General features: G+C 41.9%; 1 protein-coding gene across 1 annotated transcript in view; it reads right to left on the bottom strand.

Moving 5' to 3' along the window:
* Positions 1-22,683, bottom strand: part of zbtb41 (zinc finger and BTB domain containing 41) — a 49,346-nt gene that overhangs the window by 9,913 nt on the left and 16,750 nt on the right. Inside the window, exons 3-8 of the mRNA XM_061928669.2 lie at positions 14,351-14,558; positions 10,793-10,862; positions 10,552-10,699; positions 3,781-3,910; positions 3,604-3,699; positions 3,436-3,542 (exon numbers count right to left, since the gene is read on the bottom strand). Of these exons, the coding sequence (XP_061784653.1) occupies positions 3,436-3,542; positions 3,604-3,699; positions 3,781-3,910; positions 10,552-10,699; positions 10,793-10,862; positions 14,351-14,558 (759 nt within the window). The remainder of the gene's footprint in view (positions 1-3,435; positions 3,543-3,603; positions 3,700-3,780; positions 3,911-10,551; positions 10,700-10,792; positions 10,863-14,350; positions 14,559-22,683) is intronic.

Below are 22,683 nucleotides of genomic sequence, written 5' to 3'. Positions count from 1 at the left end.
TCTTTCTCTTGTTAGGCCTCCAAAGACAGCACCCACAATACCACGTTTCTTTTGTGATAACTTACAAACAATTATTCCAACACTCCGCTGGATGCATTAAACAATGTAATAAGGTTTTCCAAAATAAATCAACTCAAGTTACGGAAAGAAATGCCAACATGGCACTGCCATATTTATTATTGAAGTCACAAAGTGCATTATTTTTTTTAACATGCCTCAAAACAGCAGCTTGGAATGTGGGATATGCTCTCCCTGAAATAATCCTGATACCCACTACAACTATGGGAAAAACTGTACTTTGACTTTCACAAAGTGCCTATTTTTAAATTTTTTTTTTAAAACATGCCTTTAAAACAACAGCTACAAAAACAATGAAGGCACACAGCTTCAGTCCAGAGTACCGGTATACCATAAACTGGGCTCAATCTGCCCTGTTCTTAACGTATTTGTATGAGTAACAAAAATGTGCAAATAAAAACAAGAAAGGCACAAAAATAAAAAAAACTGCTTCAGTCTAGACTAGTAGATAACACAGCCATCCTTTAAAGTGCATGAACATTAATAAAACTGCTTCAGTCTAGACTAGTAGAAAACACAGCCATCCTTTAAAGTGCATGGGGGGAAAAGGGCACAAAACATAAATAAAACAGCTTCACTCAGTCCAGACTATTAGTCTATTTGTGCAACAGATGAAGCTCAAAGAGTGGGCTAATTCTTTTTCTCCTTGTCATCACGTGTGAGAGGTAGATTTTTCTGAATGAAAACAAGCATGTGCGAGGGCTTCTGGGTATTTGTTCTGTTGTGTTTATGTTGTGTTACGGTGCGGATGTTCTCCCAGAATGTGTTTGTCATTCTTGTTTGGTGTGGGTTCAGTGTGGCACATATTTGTAACCGTGTTAAAGTTGTTTATACGGCCACCCTCAGTGTGACCTGTATGGCTGTTGACCAAGTATGAATTGCATTCACTTGTGTGTGTGAAAAGCCGTAGATATTATGTGATTGGGCCGGCACGCAAAGGCAGTGCCTTTAAAGGCCTACTGAAACCCACTACTACCGACCACGCAGTCTGATAGTTTATATATCAATGATGAAATCTTAACATTGCAACACATGCCAATACGGCCGGGTTAGTTTACTAAAGTGCAATTTTAAATTTCGCGTGAAATATCCTGCTGAAATTGTCTCGGTATGATGACGTCTGCGCGTGACGTCACAGATTGTGGAGGACATTTTGGGACAGCATGGTGGCCAGCTATTAAGTCGTCTGTTTTCATCGCAAAATTCCACAGTATTCTGGACATCTGTGTTGGTGAATCTTTTGCAATTAGTTCAATGAACAATGGAGACAGCAAAGAAGAAAGCTGTAGGTGGGAAGCGGTGTATTGTGGGCGGCTGCAGCAACACAAACACAGCCGGTGTTTCATTGTTTACATTCCCGAAAGATGACAGTCAAGCTTCTCCTGTGGAGAACTGGGAGAACAGAGACTCTTACCAGGAGGACTTTGAGTTGGATGCGCAGACGCGGTACCGTGAGTACGCATGCAGCTGCGGCTTCCAAACATTTGATCGCTTGCCCGTACGTGCGTGCCGCTATGTGCATGTCACGTACGTAACTTTGGGGACTTTGGGGAAATATATGTGCTGTATGAACTTTGGGGAGGTGAACGGTACTTTGGGCTGTGGGATTGAGTGTGTTGTGCAGGTGTTTGAGTTGTATTGGCGGGTTATATGGACGGGAGGGGGGAGGTGTTTGTTATGCGGGATTAATTTGTGGCATATTAAATATAAGCCTGGTTAAGTTGTGGCTAATAGAGTATATATATGTTTTGTGTTTATTTACTGTTTTAGTCATTCCCAGCAGAATATCAGGTCCCACCCGCCTCTCACAGCATCTTCCCTATCTGAATCGCTCCCACTGCCCTCTAGTCCTTCACTCTCACTTTCCTCATCCACGAATCTTTCATCCTCGCTCAAATTAATGGGGAAATCGTCGCTTTCTTGGTCCGAATTGCTCTCGCTGCTGGTGGCCATGATTGTAAACAATGTGCAGATGTGAGGCGCTACTCGTCTGCTACTTCCAGTACAGGCAAGGCTTTTTTATCAGCGACCAAAAGTTGCGAACTTTATCGTGCATGTTCTCTACTAAATCCTTTCAGCAAAAATATGGCAATATCGCGAAATGATCAAGTATGACACATAAAATGGACCTGCTATCCCCGTTTAAATAAGAAAATCGCATTTCAGTAGGCCTTTAAGGTTTATGGCGCTCAGTACTTCTCCCTACGTCCGTGTACCACTCCGTACACTAGAGATGCGCGGTTTGCGGACACAACCGCGGAGTCCGCGGATTATCCGCGGATTATCCGCGGATTATCCGCGGGTCGGGCGGTTGAAATACAATTTTTTTTAATTTTATCCGCGGGTCGGGTCGGGCGGTTGAAATAAAAAAAAAATTGATTTTAAATAGATTCAGGCAGTTAAACCAATTTGGAAATATTTATACATAGTTAAATGTTGTTACCCACATACGAAAAACGAGCAGGCACCTGCAGCATGCCACAACAGAAGAAGAAAAAAAAAAGAGATGGCAACGCCGGCAGCAAACGTGGTACGCGACAAACTAAAAAAGGGAATACTAAAGACCAGGGGGAAAAAAGGCCAGAAAAGTTCAGCGTGGACTCGTTTTTATGAGGTTGTAAATCAGGATGATAGTAATGCTGGCTACGTGCTTTGCAAGAGCTGCGACGCTGTTTATGTCTACGACTGTCACAAAACCGGGACATCTAACATGGTGCATCACATTTGTGCAAAACCCCAAACCTCCACAAACACCCTGAGCATGAGCAGTTTCGTCCGCCGTGATCCCAGAAGAGTGCCACAGGATGTTAAAACAAGATAGAACGCAGCTGCCTGCAGCAGTTTGAGTGGCGCGAGTGTGCTTGGAGGTGCGCTCAGCGCGGCTCCCAGATGATTGCGCACTGGTGTGCGTCTGGGCCGTGACAGCGTGGCACGCATTGAATGTCTCTGCTCCATTGGATCAGTCTCCTTTCTTTAACAGGCAAAAGCTTTATAACCTCACTAATGCCTTGCATCGTCTATATTAGATATATAACAACGGGCGGGTGGCGGATGGCGGGCGGGTGCGGTTTTGATTAAATATTAGTTCGGGTGGATGGCGGATGGTTGACGACTTTTGTGATGCGGTTGCGGATGAAATAATTGCCTATCCGCGCATCTCTACCGTACACAGTCATAAATTGAACTTTTTGAAACAGATACCGATAATTTACGATATTACATTTTCAAGCATTTATCGGCCGATAATATCGGCAGTCCGTTATTATCGGGCATCTCTAGTTGTAGGTATTGAAAATACTGCATTTTCATACAAAGAGTACTATGATGGTAACGCGATCGGGAGTCAAACTACTATACCAGAGTGAATTTTCTGATGTTTGGTCAGGTGATCATGGCGTATGAAAGTCTTCCCACATTGATCACACTCGTAGCGCTTGTCATCATGGTGGACTCTCAGGTGAAGCCTGCACAAGAGTAGCATTGAAAGGAAACGGCCGTTTCAGAACCGAAATCTCCTCGTCTTACCTATAGGAGCTGCCATGGCGGAAACTCTGTCCACAGATGCTACACAAGTGAGGCTTCTCGCCGCTGTGGATGCGCATGTGCTCCTTCAAGGTTGTCCTGAGAGGGGGGGGGGGGAAAGTCAACTTTTCAATGGGAGGAGTCAGATGAAGGGAAAATGATGGAGATGTAAATGCAGACCTTTCCCTTACTGCTTTGCCACAAACAAAGCATGTCCACTTTCGCTTCCCTTCATGCGTGCATTCGATGTGCCTCTTTCTGTTGCCGGTGTCGTTGAACTGTCGGCCGCAGAACTCACACGGAAAAGGTCCTTGAAAGAGAAAAATCAAGCCGAATAAGGTTTTGCATTTGTTCACAATAGGGGTGTCCAAACTTTATTACTTGGGGGCTGCATTTGGCTAAAAAATGTGTAACTGCCCTGCAACCATACTTGCCAACCTTGAGGTGGGGGCGGGGGGCGTGGTTAAGATATATATATATAAGAAATACTTGACTTTCAGTGAGTTCTAGCTATATATATATTTTTTTTTTTTTTTTTTTTTTTTTTTTATTACATATATATATATATATATATATATATATATAAATAAATAAAATAAATACTTGAATTTCAGTGTTCATTTATTTACACATATACACACACATAACACTCATCTACTCATTGTTGAGTTAAGGGTTGAATTGTCCATCCTTGTTCTATTCTCTGTCACTATTTCAGAACACACACCATCCATCCATCCATTTTCTACCGCTTATTCCCTTTTGGGGTCGCTGGAGCCTATCTCAGCTACAATCGGGCGGAAGGCGGGGTACACCCTGGACAAGTCGCCACCTCATCGCAGGGCCAACACAGATAGACAGACAACATTCACACTCACATTCACACACTAGGGCCAATTTAGTGTTGCCAATCAACCTATCCCCAGGTGCATGTATTTGGAGGTGGGAGGAAGCCGGAGTACCCGGAGGGAACCCACGCAGTCACGGGGAGAACATGCAAACTCCACACAGAAAGATCCCGAGCCCGGGATTGAACCCAAGACTACTCAGGACCTTCGTATTGTGAGGCAGATGCACTAACCCCTCTGCCACCCTCAGAACACACACATTATACAAATATACATTATAAAATCAACAAGAAAACGGGAGCTCTAATTTGGGAGTCTGAATTAGGATCAGAAGTTCCTATATAAACATTGCGCACTCACGTCGCCTTTTTGTATTGATTACTGCAGCTGTGCACTGGATTCATTCACAAATACAAACTACAACTCACAAACACTTTAGAGTTAGGCTCCGCCATCAGAATGTGTACTTAAACTTATAAAGATCACATGGATATTATTCAGTGAGTTGATTCACCAAAACTAACCTGTTATACAGGAGGAAAAAGCACACAGGACGTTTCAATTGTTCACAGACTGGTCGCGCTCATCAGAATGACGAGACACTTCCGGTCTGCAGGTGATAGCATTCAATTGGGAAGAAACGCCCTACTGACCAATGTGAATACTGATAAATGTGTAATGACAGCTCCAAAAACGAAATTCAAACCACAAAATAAAATAAATAAATCAACACAAAAATGTGACACATTATGGGTGGGTCACATATGCATGTACAGTAGATGGCAGTATTGTCCTGTTTAAAAGTGTCACAACATTGCTGTTTACGGCAGACGAACTGCTTTACGGTAGACGAAGACTTGACTGCTGTTGTTGTGTGTTGTTACATGAATGTAGCTCCCACTACAATCAGCGTGCCTGATCAGCCTCATGTTGAATGGGGCTTCCGCTTGCTCACGTAGGTGACAGCAAGGCATACTTGGTCAACAACCACACAGGTCACACTGACGATCGCGGTATAAAAAAAAAACTTTTACACTCTTACTAATAATGCGCCACACTGTGAACCCACACCAAACAAGAATGACAAACACATTTCGGGAGAACATCTGCACCGTAACAACATAAACACAACAGGACAAATACCCAGAATCCCATGCAGCCCTAACTCTTCCGGGCTACATTATACACCCCCGCTACCAAACCCCGCCCACCTCAACCGACCCACAGAGAGAGAGGGGGGGGGGGGGGGGGGGGTTGAAGTGTGAGGGAGCAGGCTTGGAAGAGTCAGGGCTGCATGGGATTCTGGGTGTTTGTTCTGTTGTGTTTATGTTGTGTTAAGGTGCAGATGTTCTCCCAAAATGTGTTTGTCATTCTTGTTTGGTTTTGGTTCAAAGTGTGGCGCATTATTAGTAAGAGTGTTAAAGTTGTTTTATATGGTCACCGTCAGTGTAACCTGTGTGGCTGTTGACCAAGTATGCATTGCTGTCACGCACGTGTGCATGCAGAAGATGTATACTGTATAACAAGTGTTTGGCTGGCACGTTGTTAATACAGATTGTAGAGGGCGCCAAATATTGTACCATCATGGCACGCCCTTATTATAGCTGTAAGGGTGAAAAATCGGTGAATATTAATCCCGGGAGTTTTCTGCAAGAGGCACTGAAATCCGGAAGTCTCGCGGGAAAATTGAGGGGTTCAGCAAGTAAGCTGCTGAGCCGCATCAGAGTGATCAAAGAGCCGCATGCGGCTCCGGAGCCGCGGGTTGCCGACCCCTGACATAGTGAAACCCAATATCTAAGTGACATTTAAACCAGTGTGGGTGGCACTGGGAGCAGGTGGGTAAAATGTCTTGCCCAAGGACACGACGGCAGTGACTAGGATGGTAGATCGAACCTGGAACCCTCAAGTTGCTGGCACGGCCACTCTACCAACCGAGCTATACCGCCCCAAGGTATAGCTGGGTTATTAAGAATAAATAAAACGAAAAAAGAAAGAAAGAAATATTGATCAACTTACAAAAAAAATGTGTGAAGTTAATAACTTTATTAACATTGTTTTTAGTCTGAAATAGGGATGTAAGATACCACTGATTTTCTTTCCCATCCGATACCAAGGAAAATTAAGGCTGCTACTGGCGATACGATTCCAATACCGATACTTTGTGGAAATATACCTAATGTGTCAGCTAAAAATCGTTGTGTAATAATAATAATAATAATGGATTAGATTTTATATCGCCCTTTTTCTATTGTTAGATACTCAAAGCGCTCACAGAGAAGTGGTAACCCATCATTCATTCACACCTGGTGGTGGTAAGCTACATTTGTAGCCACAGCTGCGAGGCTGCCAGTTTGCGCCTACGGCCCCTCCGACCACCACCTATCATTCATTCATCATTCATTCACCAGTGTGAGCGGCACCGGGGACAAGGGTGAAGTGTCCTGCCCAAGGACACAACGGCAGCGATTTTGGATATCAAGAGGAACATGCGACCCTCAGGTTTCTGGCACAGCCGCTCTACCCACTACGCCATACCGCATAATGACACAAATGAACCGACAGACTGGCCTGCCTGTAGCAACTGATGCACAACTTTGACATTAAGACTCAAGCGTATGCATTAAAGAGTTAATAATGTTTATAATTCTGTGAAGATAGGGGTTCCATTGTACAAACCCCGTTTCCATATGAGTTGGGAAATTGTGTTAGATGTAAATATAAACGGAATACAATGATTTGCAAATCCTTTTCAACCCATATTCAATTGAATGCACTACAAAGACAAGATATTTGATGTTCAAACTCATAAACTTAATAATAATTAACTTAGAATTTCATGGCTGCAACACATGCCAAAGTAGTTGGGAAAGGGCATGTTCACCACTGTGTTACATCACCTTTTCTTTTAACAACACTCAATAAACGATTGGGAAGAGGAAACTAATTGTTGAAGCTTTGAAAGTGGAATTCGTTCCCATTCTTGTTTTATGTAGAGCTTCAGTCGTTCAACAGTCCGGGGGTCTCCGCTGTCGTATTTTACGCTTCATAATGCGCCACACATTTTCGATGGGAGACAGGTCTGGACTGCAGGCGGGCCAGGAAAGTACCCGCACTCATTTTTTACGAAGCCACGCTGTTGTAACACGTTCTGAATGTGGCTTGGCATTGTCTTGCTGAAATAAGCAGGGGCGTCCATGAAAAAGACGGCGATTAGATGGCAGCATATGTTGTTCCAAAACCTGTATGTACCTTTTAGCATTACTGGTGCCTTCACAGATGTGTAAGTTACCCATGCCTTGGGCATTAATGCACCCCCATACCATCACAGATGCTGACTTTTGAACTTTGCGTCGATAACAGTCTGGATGGTTCGCTTCCCCTTTGGTCCGGATGACACAATGTCGAATATTTCCAAAAACAATTTGAAATGTGGACTCGTCAGACCACAGAACACTTTTCCACTTTGCATCAGTCCATCTTAGATGATCTCGGGCCCAGAGAAGCCGGCGGCGTTTCTGGGTGTTGTTGATAAATGGCTTTCGCTTTGCACAGTAGAGCTTTAACTTGCACTTACAGATGTAGCGACCAACTGTATTTAGTGACAGTGGTTTTCTGAAGTGTTCCTGAGCCCATGTGGTGATATCTTTTAGAGATTGATGTTGGTTTTTGATACAGTGCCGTCTGAGGGATCGAAGTCACGGTCATTCAATGTTGGTTTCCGGCCATGCCGCTTATGTGGAGTGATTTCTCCAGATTTTCTGAACCTTTTGATGATATTATGGACCGAAATCCCTAAATTTCTTACAATTGCACTTTGAGAAACGTTGTTCTTAAACTGTTTGACTATTTGCTCACGCAGTTGTGGACAAAGGGGTGTACCTCGCCCCATCCTTTCTTGTGAAAGACTGAGCATTTTTTGGGAAGCTGTTTTTATACCCAATCATGGCACCCACCTGTTCCCAATTAGCCTGCACACCTGTGGGATGTTCCAAATAAGTGTTTGATGAGCATTCCTCAACTTTATCAGTATTTATTGCCACCTTTCCCAACATCTTTGTCACGTGTTGCTGGCATCAAATTCTAAAGTTTATCAGTTTGAACATCAAATATGTTGTCTTTGTAGCATATTCAACTGAATATGGGTTGAAAATGATTTGCAAATCCTTATATCCGTTTATATTTACATCTAACACAATTTCCCAACTCATATGGAAACGGGGTTTGTATGTTCACACAATTAGTCACCATATTTAAGTGCAGTCAAATTTGAGTCAAGCTAAAGTTGAATAAAGAAGTAAATAATATTACAAAACCCAAAACCATTGAAGTTGGCACGTTGTGTAAATGGTAAATAAAAACAGAATACAATGATTTGCAAATCCTTTTCAACCTATATTCAATTGAATAGACTGTAAATACAAGATACTTAAAGTTCGACCTGAGAAACGTTATTTATTGCAAATATTAGCTCATTTGGAATCTGATGCCTGCAACATGTTTCAAAAAAGCTGGCACAAGTGGCAAAAAAACTGAGAAAGTTGAGGAATGCTCATCAAACACTTCAAACATACCACAGGTGAACAGGCTAACTGGGAACAGGTGGGTGCCATGATTGGGTATAAAAGCAACTTCCATGAAATGCTCAGTCTTTCACAAACAAGGAAGGGGCGATTGTTCGAACAGTTTAAGAACATTTCTCAACGAGCTGTTTGTTGCAAGGAATTTAGGGATTTCACCATCTACGGTCCGTAATATCATCAAACGGTTCAGAGAATCTGGAGAAATCACTGCACGTAAGCGGAAAGCCCGTGACTTTCGATCCCTCAGGTGGTACTGCATCAAAAAGCGACATCATCGTGTAAAGGATATCACCACATGTGCTCAGGAACACGTCAGAAAACCACTGTCAGTAACTACAGTTTATCGCTACATCTGTAAGTGAAAGTTAAAACTCTACTACTCAGTGGCCTAGTGGTTAGAGTGTCCGTCCTGAGATCGGTAGGTTGGGAGTTCAAATCCCGGCCGAGTCATACCAAAGACTATAAAAAATGGGACCCATTACCTCCCTGCTTGGCACTCAGCATCAAGGGTTGGAATTGGGGGTTAAATCACCAAACTGCTCCCCTCACCTCCCAGGGGGTGATCAAGGGTGATGGGTCAAATGCAGAGAATAATTTCGCCACACCTAGTGTGTGTGTGACAATCATTGGTACTTTAACTTTAACTTTAACTTTACTATGCAAAGCGAAAGCCATTTATCAACAACACCCAGAGACGCCGCCGGCTTCGCTGGGCCCGAGCTCATCTAAGATGGACTGATGCAAAGTGGAAAAGTGTTCTGTGGTCTGACGAGTCCACATTTCAAATTGTTTTTGGAAACTGCGGACGTCGTGTCCTCCGGACCAAAGTGGAAAAGAACCATCCGGATTGTTATAGGCGCAAAGTTGAAAAGCCAGCATCTGTGATGGCATGGGGGTGTATTAGTGCCCAAGACATGGGTAACTTACACATCTGTGAAGGCACCATTAAAGCTGAAAGGTACATACAGGTTTTGGAGTAACTTATGTTGCCATCCAAGCAACGTTACCATGGACGCCCCTGCTTATTTCAGCAAGACAATGCCAAGCCACGTGTTACATCAACGTGGCTTCATAGTAAAAGAGTGCGGGTACTAGACTGGCCTGCCTGTAGTCCAGACTTGTCTCCCATTGAAAATGTGTGGCGCATTATGAAGCCTAAAATACCACAACGGAGACCCCCGGACTGTTGAACAACTTAAGCTGTACATCAAGCAAGAATGGGAAAGAATTCCACCTGAAAATCTTCAAAAATTGGTCTCCTCAGTTCCCAAACGTTTACTGAGTGTTGTTAAAAGGAAAGGCCATGTAACACAGTGGTAAAAATGCCCCTGTGACAACTTTTTTGCAATGTGTTGCTGCCATTGAATTCTAAGTTAATGATTATTTGCAGAAAAAAAATTAAGTTTCTCAGTTGGATTTGCAAATCATTGTATTCTGTTTTTATTTACCATTTACACAACATGCCAACTTCACTGGTTTTGGGGTTTGTATGACAAAAGAATAATTCGCCCTATACTGCTCACCTAAGTGGAACTTTTCATGGTGCTTAAGCCTGGCAAACCTGGACTTGAAGTGCTCGTCACAGAAAGAGCATTTGAATGGCCGGTCTTGTGTGTGCAGGATCATGTGTTCCTGCAAGTGAGGCCTGCGGGAAAAAGTCTTCATACAAATCTGAAGAAAGGAGCGGTGAACATTTTGATCAGGGCAATGGTTGATACTGAGTGTTGTGAATTTTGAGAAAAAAAAAAGGAGATGGGATCTCACAGCACACTTCCAGCCTTCACTTTTCTTCTTCCTCTTGCTGAGAAACTCTTGGAGATGGTCTGGGTGGAACCTGGACAAAGGAGTTCAAGATAAAAGATGAACCTTTTTTTTTTTTTTTTTTATTAAAAATGTAATACAATTGCTAATAAACCTACTCAGTGGCCTAGTGGTTAGAGTGTCCGCCCTGAGATCGGTAAGTTGTGAGTTCAATCCCCGGCTGAGTCATACTAAAGACCAAAAAAATAGCACCCATTAACTCCCTACTTTGCACTCAACATCAAGGGTTGGAATTGGGGGTTAAATGACCAAAAATTATTCCCGGGCGTGGCCATCGCTGATGCTCACTACTCCCCTCACCTCCCAGGGGGTGAACAAGGGGATGGGTCAAATGCAGAGGACCAATTTCACCACACCTAGTGTGTGTGTGTGTGGCAATCATTGGTACTTTAACTTTAACTTAAACCACATGGGCAGTACAGTAGAAGGTCCTGAGTTCGATTCCCAGGCTACGGGTCTTTCTGAGTGGAGTTTGCATGCTCTCCCTGTGACTGCGTGGGTTCTCACCATCTCCAAAAACATGCACCTGGGGATAGGTTGATTGGCAACACTAAATTGGTCCTGGTGCGTGTATGTGAGTGTGAATGTTGTCTGTCTATCTGCGGTGAGGTGGAGACTTGTCCAGGGTGTACCCCGCTTCCCGCCCGAGTACAGCTGGGATTGGCTCCGGCACCCCCGTGACACCGAAAGGTACAAACTAGAGATGTCCGATAATGGCTTTTTTGCCGATATCCGATATTGTCCAACTCTTAATTACCGATTCCGATATCAACCGATACGGATATATACAGTCGTGGAATTAACACATTATTATGCCTAATTTTGTTGTGATGCCCCGCTGGATGCATTAAACAATGTAACAAGGTTTTCCAAAATAAATCAACTCAAGTTATGGAAAAAAAATGCCAACATGACACTGCCATATTTGTTATTGAAGTCACAAAGTGCATTATTTTTTTTTAACATGCCTCAAAACAGCAGCTTGGAATTTGGGGTAAGCTCTCCCTGAGAGAGCATGAGGAGGTTGAGGTGGGCTGGGTTGAGGTGGGGGAGGGGTATATTGTAGCGTCCCGTAAGAGTTAGTGCTGCAAGGGATTCTGGGTATTTGTTCTGTTGTATTTATGTTGTGTTACGGTGCGGATGTTCTCCCGAAATGTGTTTGGTGTGGGTTCACAGTGTGGCGCATATTTGTAACAGTGTTAAAGTTGTTCATACGGCCACCCTCAGTGTGACCTGTATGGCTGTTGACCAAGTATGTTTGCATTCACTTGTGTGTGTGAAAAGCCGTAGTCATTTTGTGGTTGTGCCGGCACGCAAAGGCAGTGCTTTAAAGGCACGCCCCCAATATTGTTGTCTGAGTGGAAATCGGGAGAATGGTTGCCCCGGGAGATTTTCAGGAGGGGCACTGAAATTCGGGAGTCTCCCGGGAAAATCGGGAGGGTTGGCAAGTATGACTGGGAGACGCAACTGCTCTGTACTTCTCCCTACGTCCGTGTACCGCTCCGTACAGCAGCGTTTTAAAAAGTTATACATTTTACTTTTTGAAACCGATACCGATAATTTCCGATATTACATTTTAAAGCATTTATCGGCAGTCCGATATTATCGGACATATCTTGTACAAACGGTAGAAAATGGACAAATGGATGGATAAACCAAATGCCTTAGTCATATGGACAGTATAGTAGGACTTTTAGGAGGCAATACTAGGGATGGGAATTTATAAAGATTTTTCCGGTTCCGATTCTACTTTCATTTCTTGTTTGGAAAAAAAGACAACAAACGGGTGGATTAGCTCGCCCATCCATCCATCTTCTACCACTTGTCCTTCTCGGGGTCGTGAGGGTGCTGGAGCCTATCCCAGCTGCATTTGGGCGGAAGGTGGGGTAAATAATAAAAATAATATAAGAGAATTATGTTTTTTATAGAATAGAATAGAATAGAAAGTACCGTATTTTTCGGAGTATAAGTCGCTCCGGAGTATAAGTCGCACCGGCCGAAAATGCATAATAAAGAAGGAAAAAAACATATATAAGTCGCACTGGAGTATAAGTCACATTTTTTGGGGAAATGTAGAATAGACATTTGAAAGGCAATTTAAAATAAATAAAGAATAGTGAACAACAGGCTGAATAAGTGTACGTTATATGAGGCATAAATAACCAACTGGTATGTTAACGTAACATATTATGGTAAGAGTCATTCAAATAACTATAACATATAGAACATGCTATACGTTTACCAAACAATCTGTCACTCCTAATCGCTAAATCCCATGAAATCTTATACGTCTAGTCTCTTACGTGAATGAGATAAATAATATCATTTGATATTTTACGGTAATGTGTTAATAATTTCACACATAAGTCGCTCCTGAGTATAAGTCGCAAACTATGAAAAAAACTGCGACTTAGAGTCAGAAAAATACGGTTTACAGTATTTCTTGAAAAAAGTGGTTGGTTGGTTTTTGGCATCTTATTTGTCCAGCTTCCGTACTCCTTTGTATACACTTTACAAGAAATACATTGTCGGCAAACTCCGTAGCTTGGTAGCTTGTGCACGCCAGCTTTCTGAGAATCTTGTTTTGTTAGCGCAACTGTGCAACTGTGCAGTCGGTCTTTGGAGTTTTGACAACAGGTACGGCGCCAGAGTCTGTTGAAATAAAGTGTTTCTCGCCTTCCAGTCGGTAATTTTAATGAGCTGGCAGCAGCCAGCGTCATCTCAGAAGACCCTCGGGTGCCGTGAATGTCAATCAAGTGACGAAAGTGACGTCATAGTGAAGATTTATGATCGCTCATTTTTAGGACTATTTTTTTAATGCCTGGCTGGTGATCGACTGACACACCCTCCGAGATCAACCGGTAGCTCGCGATCGACGTAATGAGCACCCCTGATTTACACATATACACACACATAACACTCATCTACTCATTGTTGAGTTAAGGGTTGAATTGTCCATCCTTGTTCTATTCTGTCACTATTTTTCTAACCATGCTGAACACCCACTCTGATGATACATTCTGCTTCGTCTCCTTGTTGTGTGCGCAGTTGTGCACTGCACTCTCTAAAAGTCGTAGATGTTATTGTCGATGGCAGTATTGCCCTGTTTAAGAGTGTCACAACATTGCTTTTTACGGCAGACGAACTGCTTTACGGTAGACGAAAACGTGACTGCTGTTGTGTGTTGTTGCCGCGCTGGGAGGACGTTAATGAAACTGCCTAACAATAAACCCACATAAGAAACCAAGAACTCGCCCTCGATCATTTTACAGTTATAACGTGATTGGGCAGGCACGCTGTTTATATTGTGGGAAAGCGGACGTGAACACTGACTTTTTGCAGTGTAAGTGAATCATTTGAAAAATTGGTGAGCAATTCCAAGGAATTGATACACTAGAAGCCATTTCTGGAGAAGAACCAATTTCCGATTTCCATCTCTAAGTAATACACAAAGTTTACTACCTACATTAAAAGGAAAAAGAGATGTTCTCTGTGTCTCACCTCCTGACGTGCTTCGCCAGCGTTTTCTTGCTGGCGTGGAGTTTATTACAAAAAGGACACTTGTGTTCTTTCTTCTGGAAGGGCGCGTCGCTGGCGTGTTTCTTTTTGTGAACGGTCAAGTTGGACTTGGTGGAGTAGCACTGGAGACAGACGTCACACTGGAAGGGTTTCTCCCCCGTGTGCACTCTGGTGTGACTCTCGTACTTCCCTAGGAGACGCAGGAATCAACAATTAGGCGAGTCACGCAACTTGAAAGCATGATAAATTGACATTGATGAGAGTTACTTTGGAGAAATGAGTACAGTACATGGGCCACGCCAACAAATCGGTACACAGAGTGAGATATCTTTTTAGTCATTCACAATCTTCATCTTGGCGGCCGCTCGCTTACAACACACAGGATTCAGGGACATCACCTGCCTACTTGTGACTCACTAGGGAGAAATTACGCAAAGTAAAATAACAATTAAAAAGGATAAAATACGATTACAAAGCAAAATGTCCCCGTTGTGGGAAATTTCAGCTTCAACCCATATGGGCAATATGAGCCCATCAACACGGACGAACGAGCGAGATTGATGGCAACAAAAAAAGACAGCCCGACGTAGTTCAATATTTAGTTAAATTTTTGCTTACAGAGATTAGTTCATTTTTTTATTTAGGACAACAAAGTTATTTAACTTAAAATTACAGTACAATGGTAAACAACTATACAGTAATGAGAAATAAGTTGATATTTTTTTAAATGGTTACTTGCATAATTATTATATATTATGATTACATTATAAACCATGTATAGTTTTTATAATTTTTTCTTCAGTTTAAGAGCGGGATGTAAATGTATGTAATGTAAATGCAAATATATTTTTGAGATTTGAAAATATATACCGTATTTTTCGGACTATAAGTCGCAGTTTATTTTTTCATAGTTTGGCCGGGCTCCAGTGCGATTTATATATGTTTTTTTTCCTTCTTTATTATGCATTTTCGGCAGGTGCGACTTATACTCCGGTGCGACTTATACTCCGAAAAATACGGTACTAATAAAGTGTGTAAATATAAAAATGTGACATACAAATAAATCAATAATTTGTAAACATATTTTTGAGATTTGAATATAAATATGCTTGATTTTGTATTGAATTTGCATACGTGGATCGCTTTTTTTTTGCTTTTGTGTCGATGAGACATTCCTCCCACAAACCAGATGCACAAATAAATGTGACCTACACACTCCCCTGAACAACCAGCAGAGGGCACTGCAGCCTGATAAGAGATCAGTATCTACATCGGGACAAGGTCATTAAACGGCATTGATACAATAAAATATGCAGCTAGCACGGTCTTTCAGACTAACTGCATAAATTAGCATTAGGTAATACAATGCTAACGTTAGCTAGCTCAGGCCCGTTGTGCGTTCTCGCTGTAAAGACGTGGATTGTTTTTGTGCAGAGAACTCCGGGCATTTTACATATAATGCATATAATACTCTGGCTGCAGTGCCCTCTGCTGGTTGTTCCGGGGAGTGTGTAGGTCACATTTATTTGTGCATCTGGTTTGTGGGAGGAATGTTTCATCGACACAAAAGCAAAAAAAGCGATTCACGTATGCAAATTCAATACAAATACAAATACAAAATCAAGCATATTTATATTCAAATCTCAAAAATATATTTACAAATACATGTTTATATATACAAATTCTTGATTTATTTGTATGTCACATTTTTACATTTATAAATTGTATTTGTATATATTTTCAAATCTCAAAAATATATTTACAAATACGTGTTTATTTATACAAATGATTTAATTATTTGTATATCACATTTGTGTTTGTATATTTACTAATATATGCATATATATTAATATCATATTGATATATATAAGTTGATGGGAGACAATTCTACTTCTACTACTGAGTCTGTGTGCATAAAGACAAATATTTCTGAAAGTAAATTATTGCATACTGTTGTATTGAGTGGCACCTTGACAGAAGAATATGTTGATTGACAGTCTAAAAGTAACATGTCTTGCTTCACTTATTTTCGCAGTTTTGTGTCTTTATACATATAAAGCATAAAAATTGCAAATCGAATCGCAATTTTGGAGAGAAAAATGGCAAATACGTTTTTTCTCCTCAAAGTTTTGAATATTTAATAAATACACTTTAAAATATTATTTTAGACCAGGGGTGTCAAAGTCAAATACAGAGTGGGCCAAAATGTAAAACTGAACAAAGCCGCGGGCCAAGGTTGAACAAATTAACCTTTTAATAGGGACTCAAACAAGTTTTACATTGAATATTGAACAAGCAAGGCTTATATAACTTTATAGTGACATGCAAAATCGAGTTTCAAATAATAATAATAATAATAATTAAAAAATATCAATGGCATATGAAATACAATTTAAATAAAAATGTAATTCCTCTTTTCTATTTGCAGCCTTCTGGGGTAAATATCAACATTAACTTTTTCCACAGGCTAATAAATTTAAAAATAAAATAACAATGAATAAACCAACCATTCAGGACTTTAAACTGCTCAGTTTGCAACACACTGATCTAATCTGATGTGCCCAAGCCAGATACCTGGCATCTTTTCTTGGATGCTAGTTCATTCATGTCGGGGCTCAGGCTTTGGGCTGAGGCAACCTTCATTATCGAACGTAGGTGTTTATCAGTCATTATATCTCGTATTCCACCCGGACCACAATCTTGGGGGCGTGCCTTAAAGGCACTGCCTTTAACGTGATCTACCAGCTGTCGTCACGTCCGCTTTTCATTCATTCTAACAACGTGCCGGCCCAGTCACAAGATATGTGCGGCTTGTGAACGCACATACATGAGAATGCAATGCATACTTAATCGACAGCGATACAGGTTACACTGAAGGTGGCCGTATAAACAACTTTAACACTTTTCGAAATAAATGCCACACTGTGAACCCACACCAAACAAGAATGACAAACACATTTCGGGAGAACATCTGCACCGTAAGACAACATAAACACAACAGAACAAATACCCAGAACCTCTTCCGGGACACTACAAAATACACCCCCGCTACCACCAAACCCCCCCCCCCACACACATACCTTGTAGCGTCCCGGAAGAGTTAGTGCTGTAAAGGGTTCTGAGTATTTGTTCTGTCGTGTTTATGTTGTGCTACGGTGCGGATGTTCTCCCGAAATGTGTTTGTTATTCTTGTTTGGTGTGGGTTCACAGTGTGGCGTATATTTGTAACAGTGTTAAATTTGTTTTTACAGAAACCCTCAGTGTAACCTGTATCGCTGTTGACTAAGTATGATGGGTATTCACTTGTGTGTGCGTGCGAAAGCCGCACATGATATGTGACTGGGCCAGCACTCGTTGGACTGGATGAAAAGCGGACGTGACAATTTTCGGGAGGGGCACTGAAATTTGGGAGTCTCCCGGGAGGGTTGGCAAGTATGAGAATTAGCGGTGAATGCAGTGTTACCGCGGCACCGCCGCTGTATATACTCGGCGGGACAGCTCTAGTGTTAATTTGATATCGCCTCAAGGGCCAAGTGAAATTACACGGCGGGCCAAATTTGGGAAAAATAGCATTTGTTGTCTGTCCCCACTTCCTAAAATTAAGATACATTTTGTTCAAATTCTCACTTTAGTTAACCCGGGGGTCGGCAAAGCGCGGCTTTCAAGCCACAAGCGGATCTTTAGCGCCGCCCTACTGGCTCCCTGGAGCTTTTTCAAAAATGTATGAAAATGGAAAAAGATGAGGGAAAAAAAAAAAGTTTTGTTTTAATACAGGTAAAAGCCAGTAAATTAGAATATTTTGAAAAACTTGATTTATTTCAGTAATTGCATTCAAAAGGTGTAACTTGTACATTATATTTATTCATTGCACACAGACTGATGCATTCAAATGTTTATTTCATTTAATTTTGATGATTTGAAGTGGCAACAAATGAAAATCCAAAATTCCGTGTGTCACAAAATTAGAATATTACTTAAGGCTAATACAAAAAAGGGATTTTTAGAAATGTTGGCCAACTGAAAAGTATGAAAATGAAAAATATGAGCATGTACAATACTCAATACTTGGTTGGAGCTCCTTTTGCCTCAATTACTGCGTTAATGCGGCGTGGCATGGAGTCGATGAGTTTCTGGCACTGCTCAGGTGTTATGAGAGCCCAGGTTGCTCTGATAGTGGCCTTCAACTCTTCTGCGTTTTTGGGTCTGGCATTCTGCATCTTCCTTTTCACAATACCCCACAGATTTTCTATGGGGCTAAGGTCAGGGGAGTTGGCGGGCCAATTTAGAACAGAAATACCATGGTCCGTAAACCAGGCACGGGTAGATTTTGCGCTGTGTGCAGGCGCCAAGTCCTGTTGGAACTTGAAATCTCCATCTCCATAGAGCAGGTCAGCAGCAGGAAGCATGAAGTGCTCTAAAACTTGCTGGTAGACTGCTGCGTTGACCCTGGATCTCAGGAAACAGAGTGGACCGACACCAGCAGATGACATGGCACCCCAAACCATCACTGATGGTGGAAACTTTACACTAGACTTCAGGCAACGTGGATCCTGTGCCTCTCCTGTCTTCCTCCAGACTCTGGGACCTCGATTTCCAAAGGAAATGCAAAATTTGCATGGTTGGGTTATGGTTTGGGGTGCCATGTCATCTGCTGGTGTCGGTCCACTCTGTTTCCTGAGATCCAGGGTCAACGCAGCCGTCTACCAGCAAGTTTTAGAGCACTTCATGCTTCCTGCTGCTGACCTGCTCTATGGAGATGGAGATTTCAAGTTCCAACAGGACTTGGCGCCTGCACACAGCGCAAAATCTACCCGTGCCTGGTTTACGGACCATGGTATTTCTGTTCTAAATTGGCCCGCCAACTCCCCTGACCTTAGCCCCATAGAAAATCTGTGGGGTATTGTGAAAAGGAAGATGCAGAATGCCAGACCCAAAAACGCAGAAGAGTTGAAGGCCACTATCAGAGCAACCTGGGCTCTCATAACACCTGAGCAGTGCCAGAAACTCATCGACTCCATGCCACGCCGCATTAACGCAGTAATTGAGGCAAAAGGAGCTCCAACCAAGTATTGAGTATTGTACATGCTCATATTTTTCATTTTCATACTTTTCAGTTGGCCAACATTTCTAAAAATCCCTTTTTTGTATTAGCCTTAAGTAATATTCTAATTTTGTGACACACGGAATGTTGGATTTTCATTTGTTGCCACTTCAAATCATCAAAATTAAATGAAATAAACATTTGAATGCATCAGTCTGTGTGCAATGAATACATATAATGTACAAGTTACACCTTTTGAATGCAATTACTGAAATAAATCAAGTTTTTCAAAATATTCTAATTTACTGGCTTTTACCTGTACATGTGAATGCAACGCATACTTAATCGACAGCGATACAGGTTACACTGAAGGTGGCCGTATAAACAACTTTAACAGTTTTCGAAATAAACGCCACACTGTGAACCCACACCAAACAAGAATGACAAACACATTTCGGGAGAACATCTGCACCATAAGACAACATAAACACAACAGAACAAATACCCAGAACCTCTTCCGGGACACTACAAAATACACTCCCGCTACCACCAAACCCCCCCACACACATACCTTGTAGCGTCCCGGAAGAGTTAGTGCTGTAAAGGGTTCTGAGTATTTGTTCTGTCGTGTTTATGTTGTGTTACAGTGCGGATGTTCTTCCGAAATGTGTTTGTTATTCTTGTTTGGTGTGGGTTCACAGTGTGGCGTGTATTTGTAACAGTGTTAAATTTGTTTTTACAGAAACCCTCAGTGTAACCTGTATCGCCGTTGACTAAGTATGATGGGTATTCACTTGTGTGTGCGTGCGAAAGCCGTACATAATATGTGACTGGGCCAGCACTCGGACTGGATGAAAAGCGGACGTGACAATTTTCGGGAGGGGAAATAAAATTTGGGAGTCTCACGGGAGGGTTGGCAAGTATGAGAATTAGCGGTGAATGCAGTGTTACCGCGGCACCGCCGCTGTATATACTCGGCGGGACAGCTCTAGTGTTAATTTGATATCGCCTCAAGGGCCAAGTGAAATTACACGGCGGGCCAAATTTGGGAAAAATAGCATTTGTTGTCTGTCCCCACTTCCTAAAATTAAGATACATTTTGTTCAAATTCTCACTTTAGTTAACCCGGGGTTTTGCAACACGCGGCTTTCAAGCCACAAGCGGATCTTTAGCGCCGCCCTACTGGCTCCCTGGAGCTTTTTCCAAAAATGTATGAAAATGGAAAAAGATGAGGGGAAAAAAAAAAAGTTTTGTTTTAATATGGTTTCTGTAGGAGGACAAACATGACACGAACCTTCCTATTTGTTGGAAATTCCACTGTTTACATTAAACATGCTTCATTGAACGTCCTTGAACGCACCGTAGTTTGTTTACATGTACAACTTTCCTTGATGCTGCCACAGAAAGACGTGTTTTATGCCACTCCTTCTTTGTCTCTATTTGTCCATCAAACGTTTTATGCTGTGCGTGTATCCACAAAGGTGAGCTTTGTTGACGTTATTGACTTGTGTGGAGCGCTAATCAGACATATTTGGTCACGGCATGACTGCAGGCTAATCGATGCTAACATGCAATTTATGCTAGCTGTATGTTTGATTGATTGATTGAAGCTTTTATTAGTAGGTTGCACAGTACAGTACATATTCCGTACAATTGACCACTAAATGGTAACACCCGAATAAGTTTTCTAACTTGTTTAAGTCCACGTAAATCAATTCATGTACGTAACGCATCATTTATGCCTCCTATTTTAAGTATATTTGAGGTCATTTTACTCGTAGTTTCTGTTTCCTTCAACTTGAACGCACACATCTATATATTTGGCCATTCTAAGCCAGTCATTTCCAGGAGTTATCTCACCCTCTGAAAAGCCTCCGTTTTAGTAATGTTTTCCAAATGTTGTAAAAATGTGTAGAATAAATATTACATTTCAACATTTCTGTCAACAAAGAGCAGCCTGCGACACATAGTCATTTTGATAGTAGGCTAATATAGCTAATATAGATACTTACATCATGTGTTGCCTTCATTATAACACTTATATACAGATTTGTATTTTTTTAGTTTTGGTCCAATATGCATACTTGCCAACCCTCCCAATTTTCCCGGGAGACTCCCGAATTTCAGTGCCCCTCCCGAAAATCTCCCGGGGCAACCATTCTCCCGATTTCCACCCGGACAATAATTTTGGGGGCGTGCCTTAAAGGCATACTTGCCAACCTTGAGACCTCCGATTTCGGGAGGTGGGGAGAGGGGGTGGGCGGGGGCGTGGCTAAAAGGGGAGGAGTATTATATATATATATATATATATATATATAAGAAATACTTGACGGTCAGTGATATCTAGCTATATATATATATATATATATATATATTTATTTTATTATATATATATATATATATATATATATATATATATATATATATATATAAAATAAATACTTGAATTTCAGTGTTCATTTATTTACACATATACACACACATAACACTCATCTACTCATTGGTGAGTTAAGGGTTGAATTGTCCATCCTTGTTCTATTCTCTGTCACTATTTTTCGAACCATGCTGAACAGGGATACATTGATGTGTGGCACGCACAAAAGTGCTTTCATCAAATGCACTAGATGGCAGTATTGTCCTGTTTAAGAGTGTCACAACATTGCTGTTTACGGCAGACGAACTGCTTTACGGTATACAAAAAAGTGACAACTGTTGTTGTGTGTTGTTGCCACGCTGGGAGGACGTTAATGAAGCTGCCTAACAATAAACCCACATAAGAAACCAAGAACTCGCCCTCCATCATTCTATAGTTATAACGTGATTGGGCAGGTACGCTTTTTTATATTGTGGAGGACCTGAGTCCGCCTGAATTTCGGGAGAAAATTTGTCCCGGGAGGTTTTCGGGAGAGGTGCTGAATTTCGTGAGTTTCCCGGAAAATCCGGGAGGGTTGGCAAGTATGCTTAAAGGCACTGCCTTTAGCGTCCTCCACAACCTGTCGTCACGTCCGCTTTTCCTCCATACAAACAGCGTGCCGGCCCAGTCACACAATATATGCGGCTTTTACAGCCATATAGGTCACACTGAGGGGTGGCCGTATAAACAACCTAAACACTGTTACAAATATGCGCCACACTGTGAACCCACACCAAACAAGAATGACAAACACATTTCGGGAGAACAGCCGCACCGTAACACAACATAAACACAACAGAACAAATACTCAGAGCTCCCCCCGCCCCTGCATCTCCCAAATTCGGAGGTGTCAAGGTTGGC

Source organism: Nerophis lumbriciformis, linkage group LG33 (genome assembly GCF_033978685.3).
Source record: "Nerophis lumbriciformis linkage group LG33, RoL_Nlum_v2.1, whole genome shotgun sequence".
In the NCBI taxonomy this organism is placed as follows: Eukaryota; Metazoa; Chordata; class Actinopteri; order Syngnathiformes; family Syngnathidae; genus Nerophis; species Nerophis lumbriciformis.
This window is presented reverse-complemented; position numbering and strand designations above follow the sequence as displayed.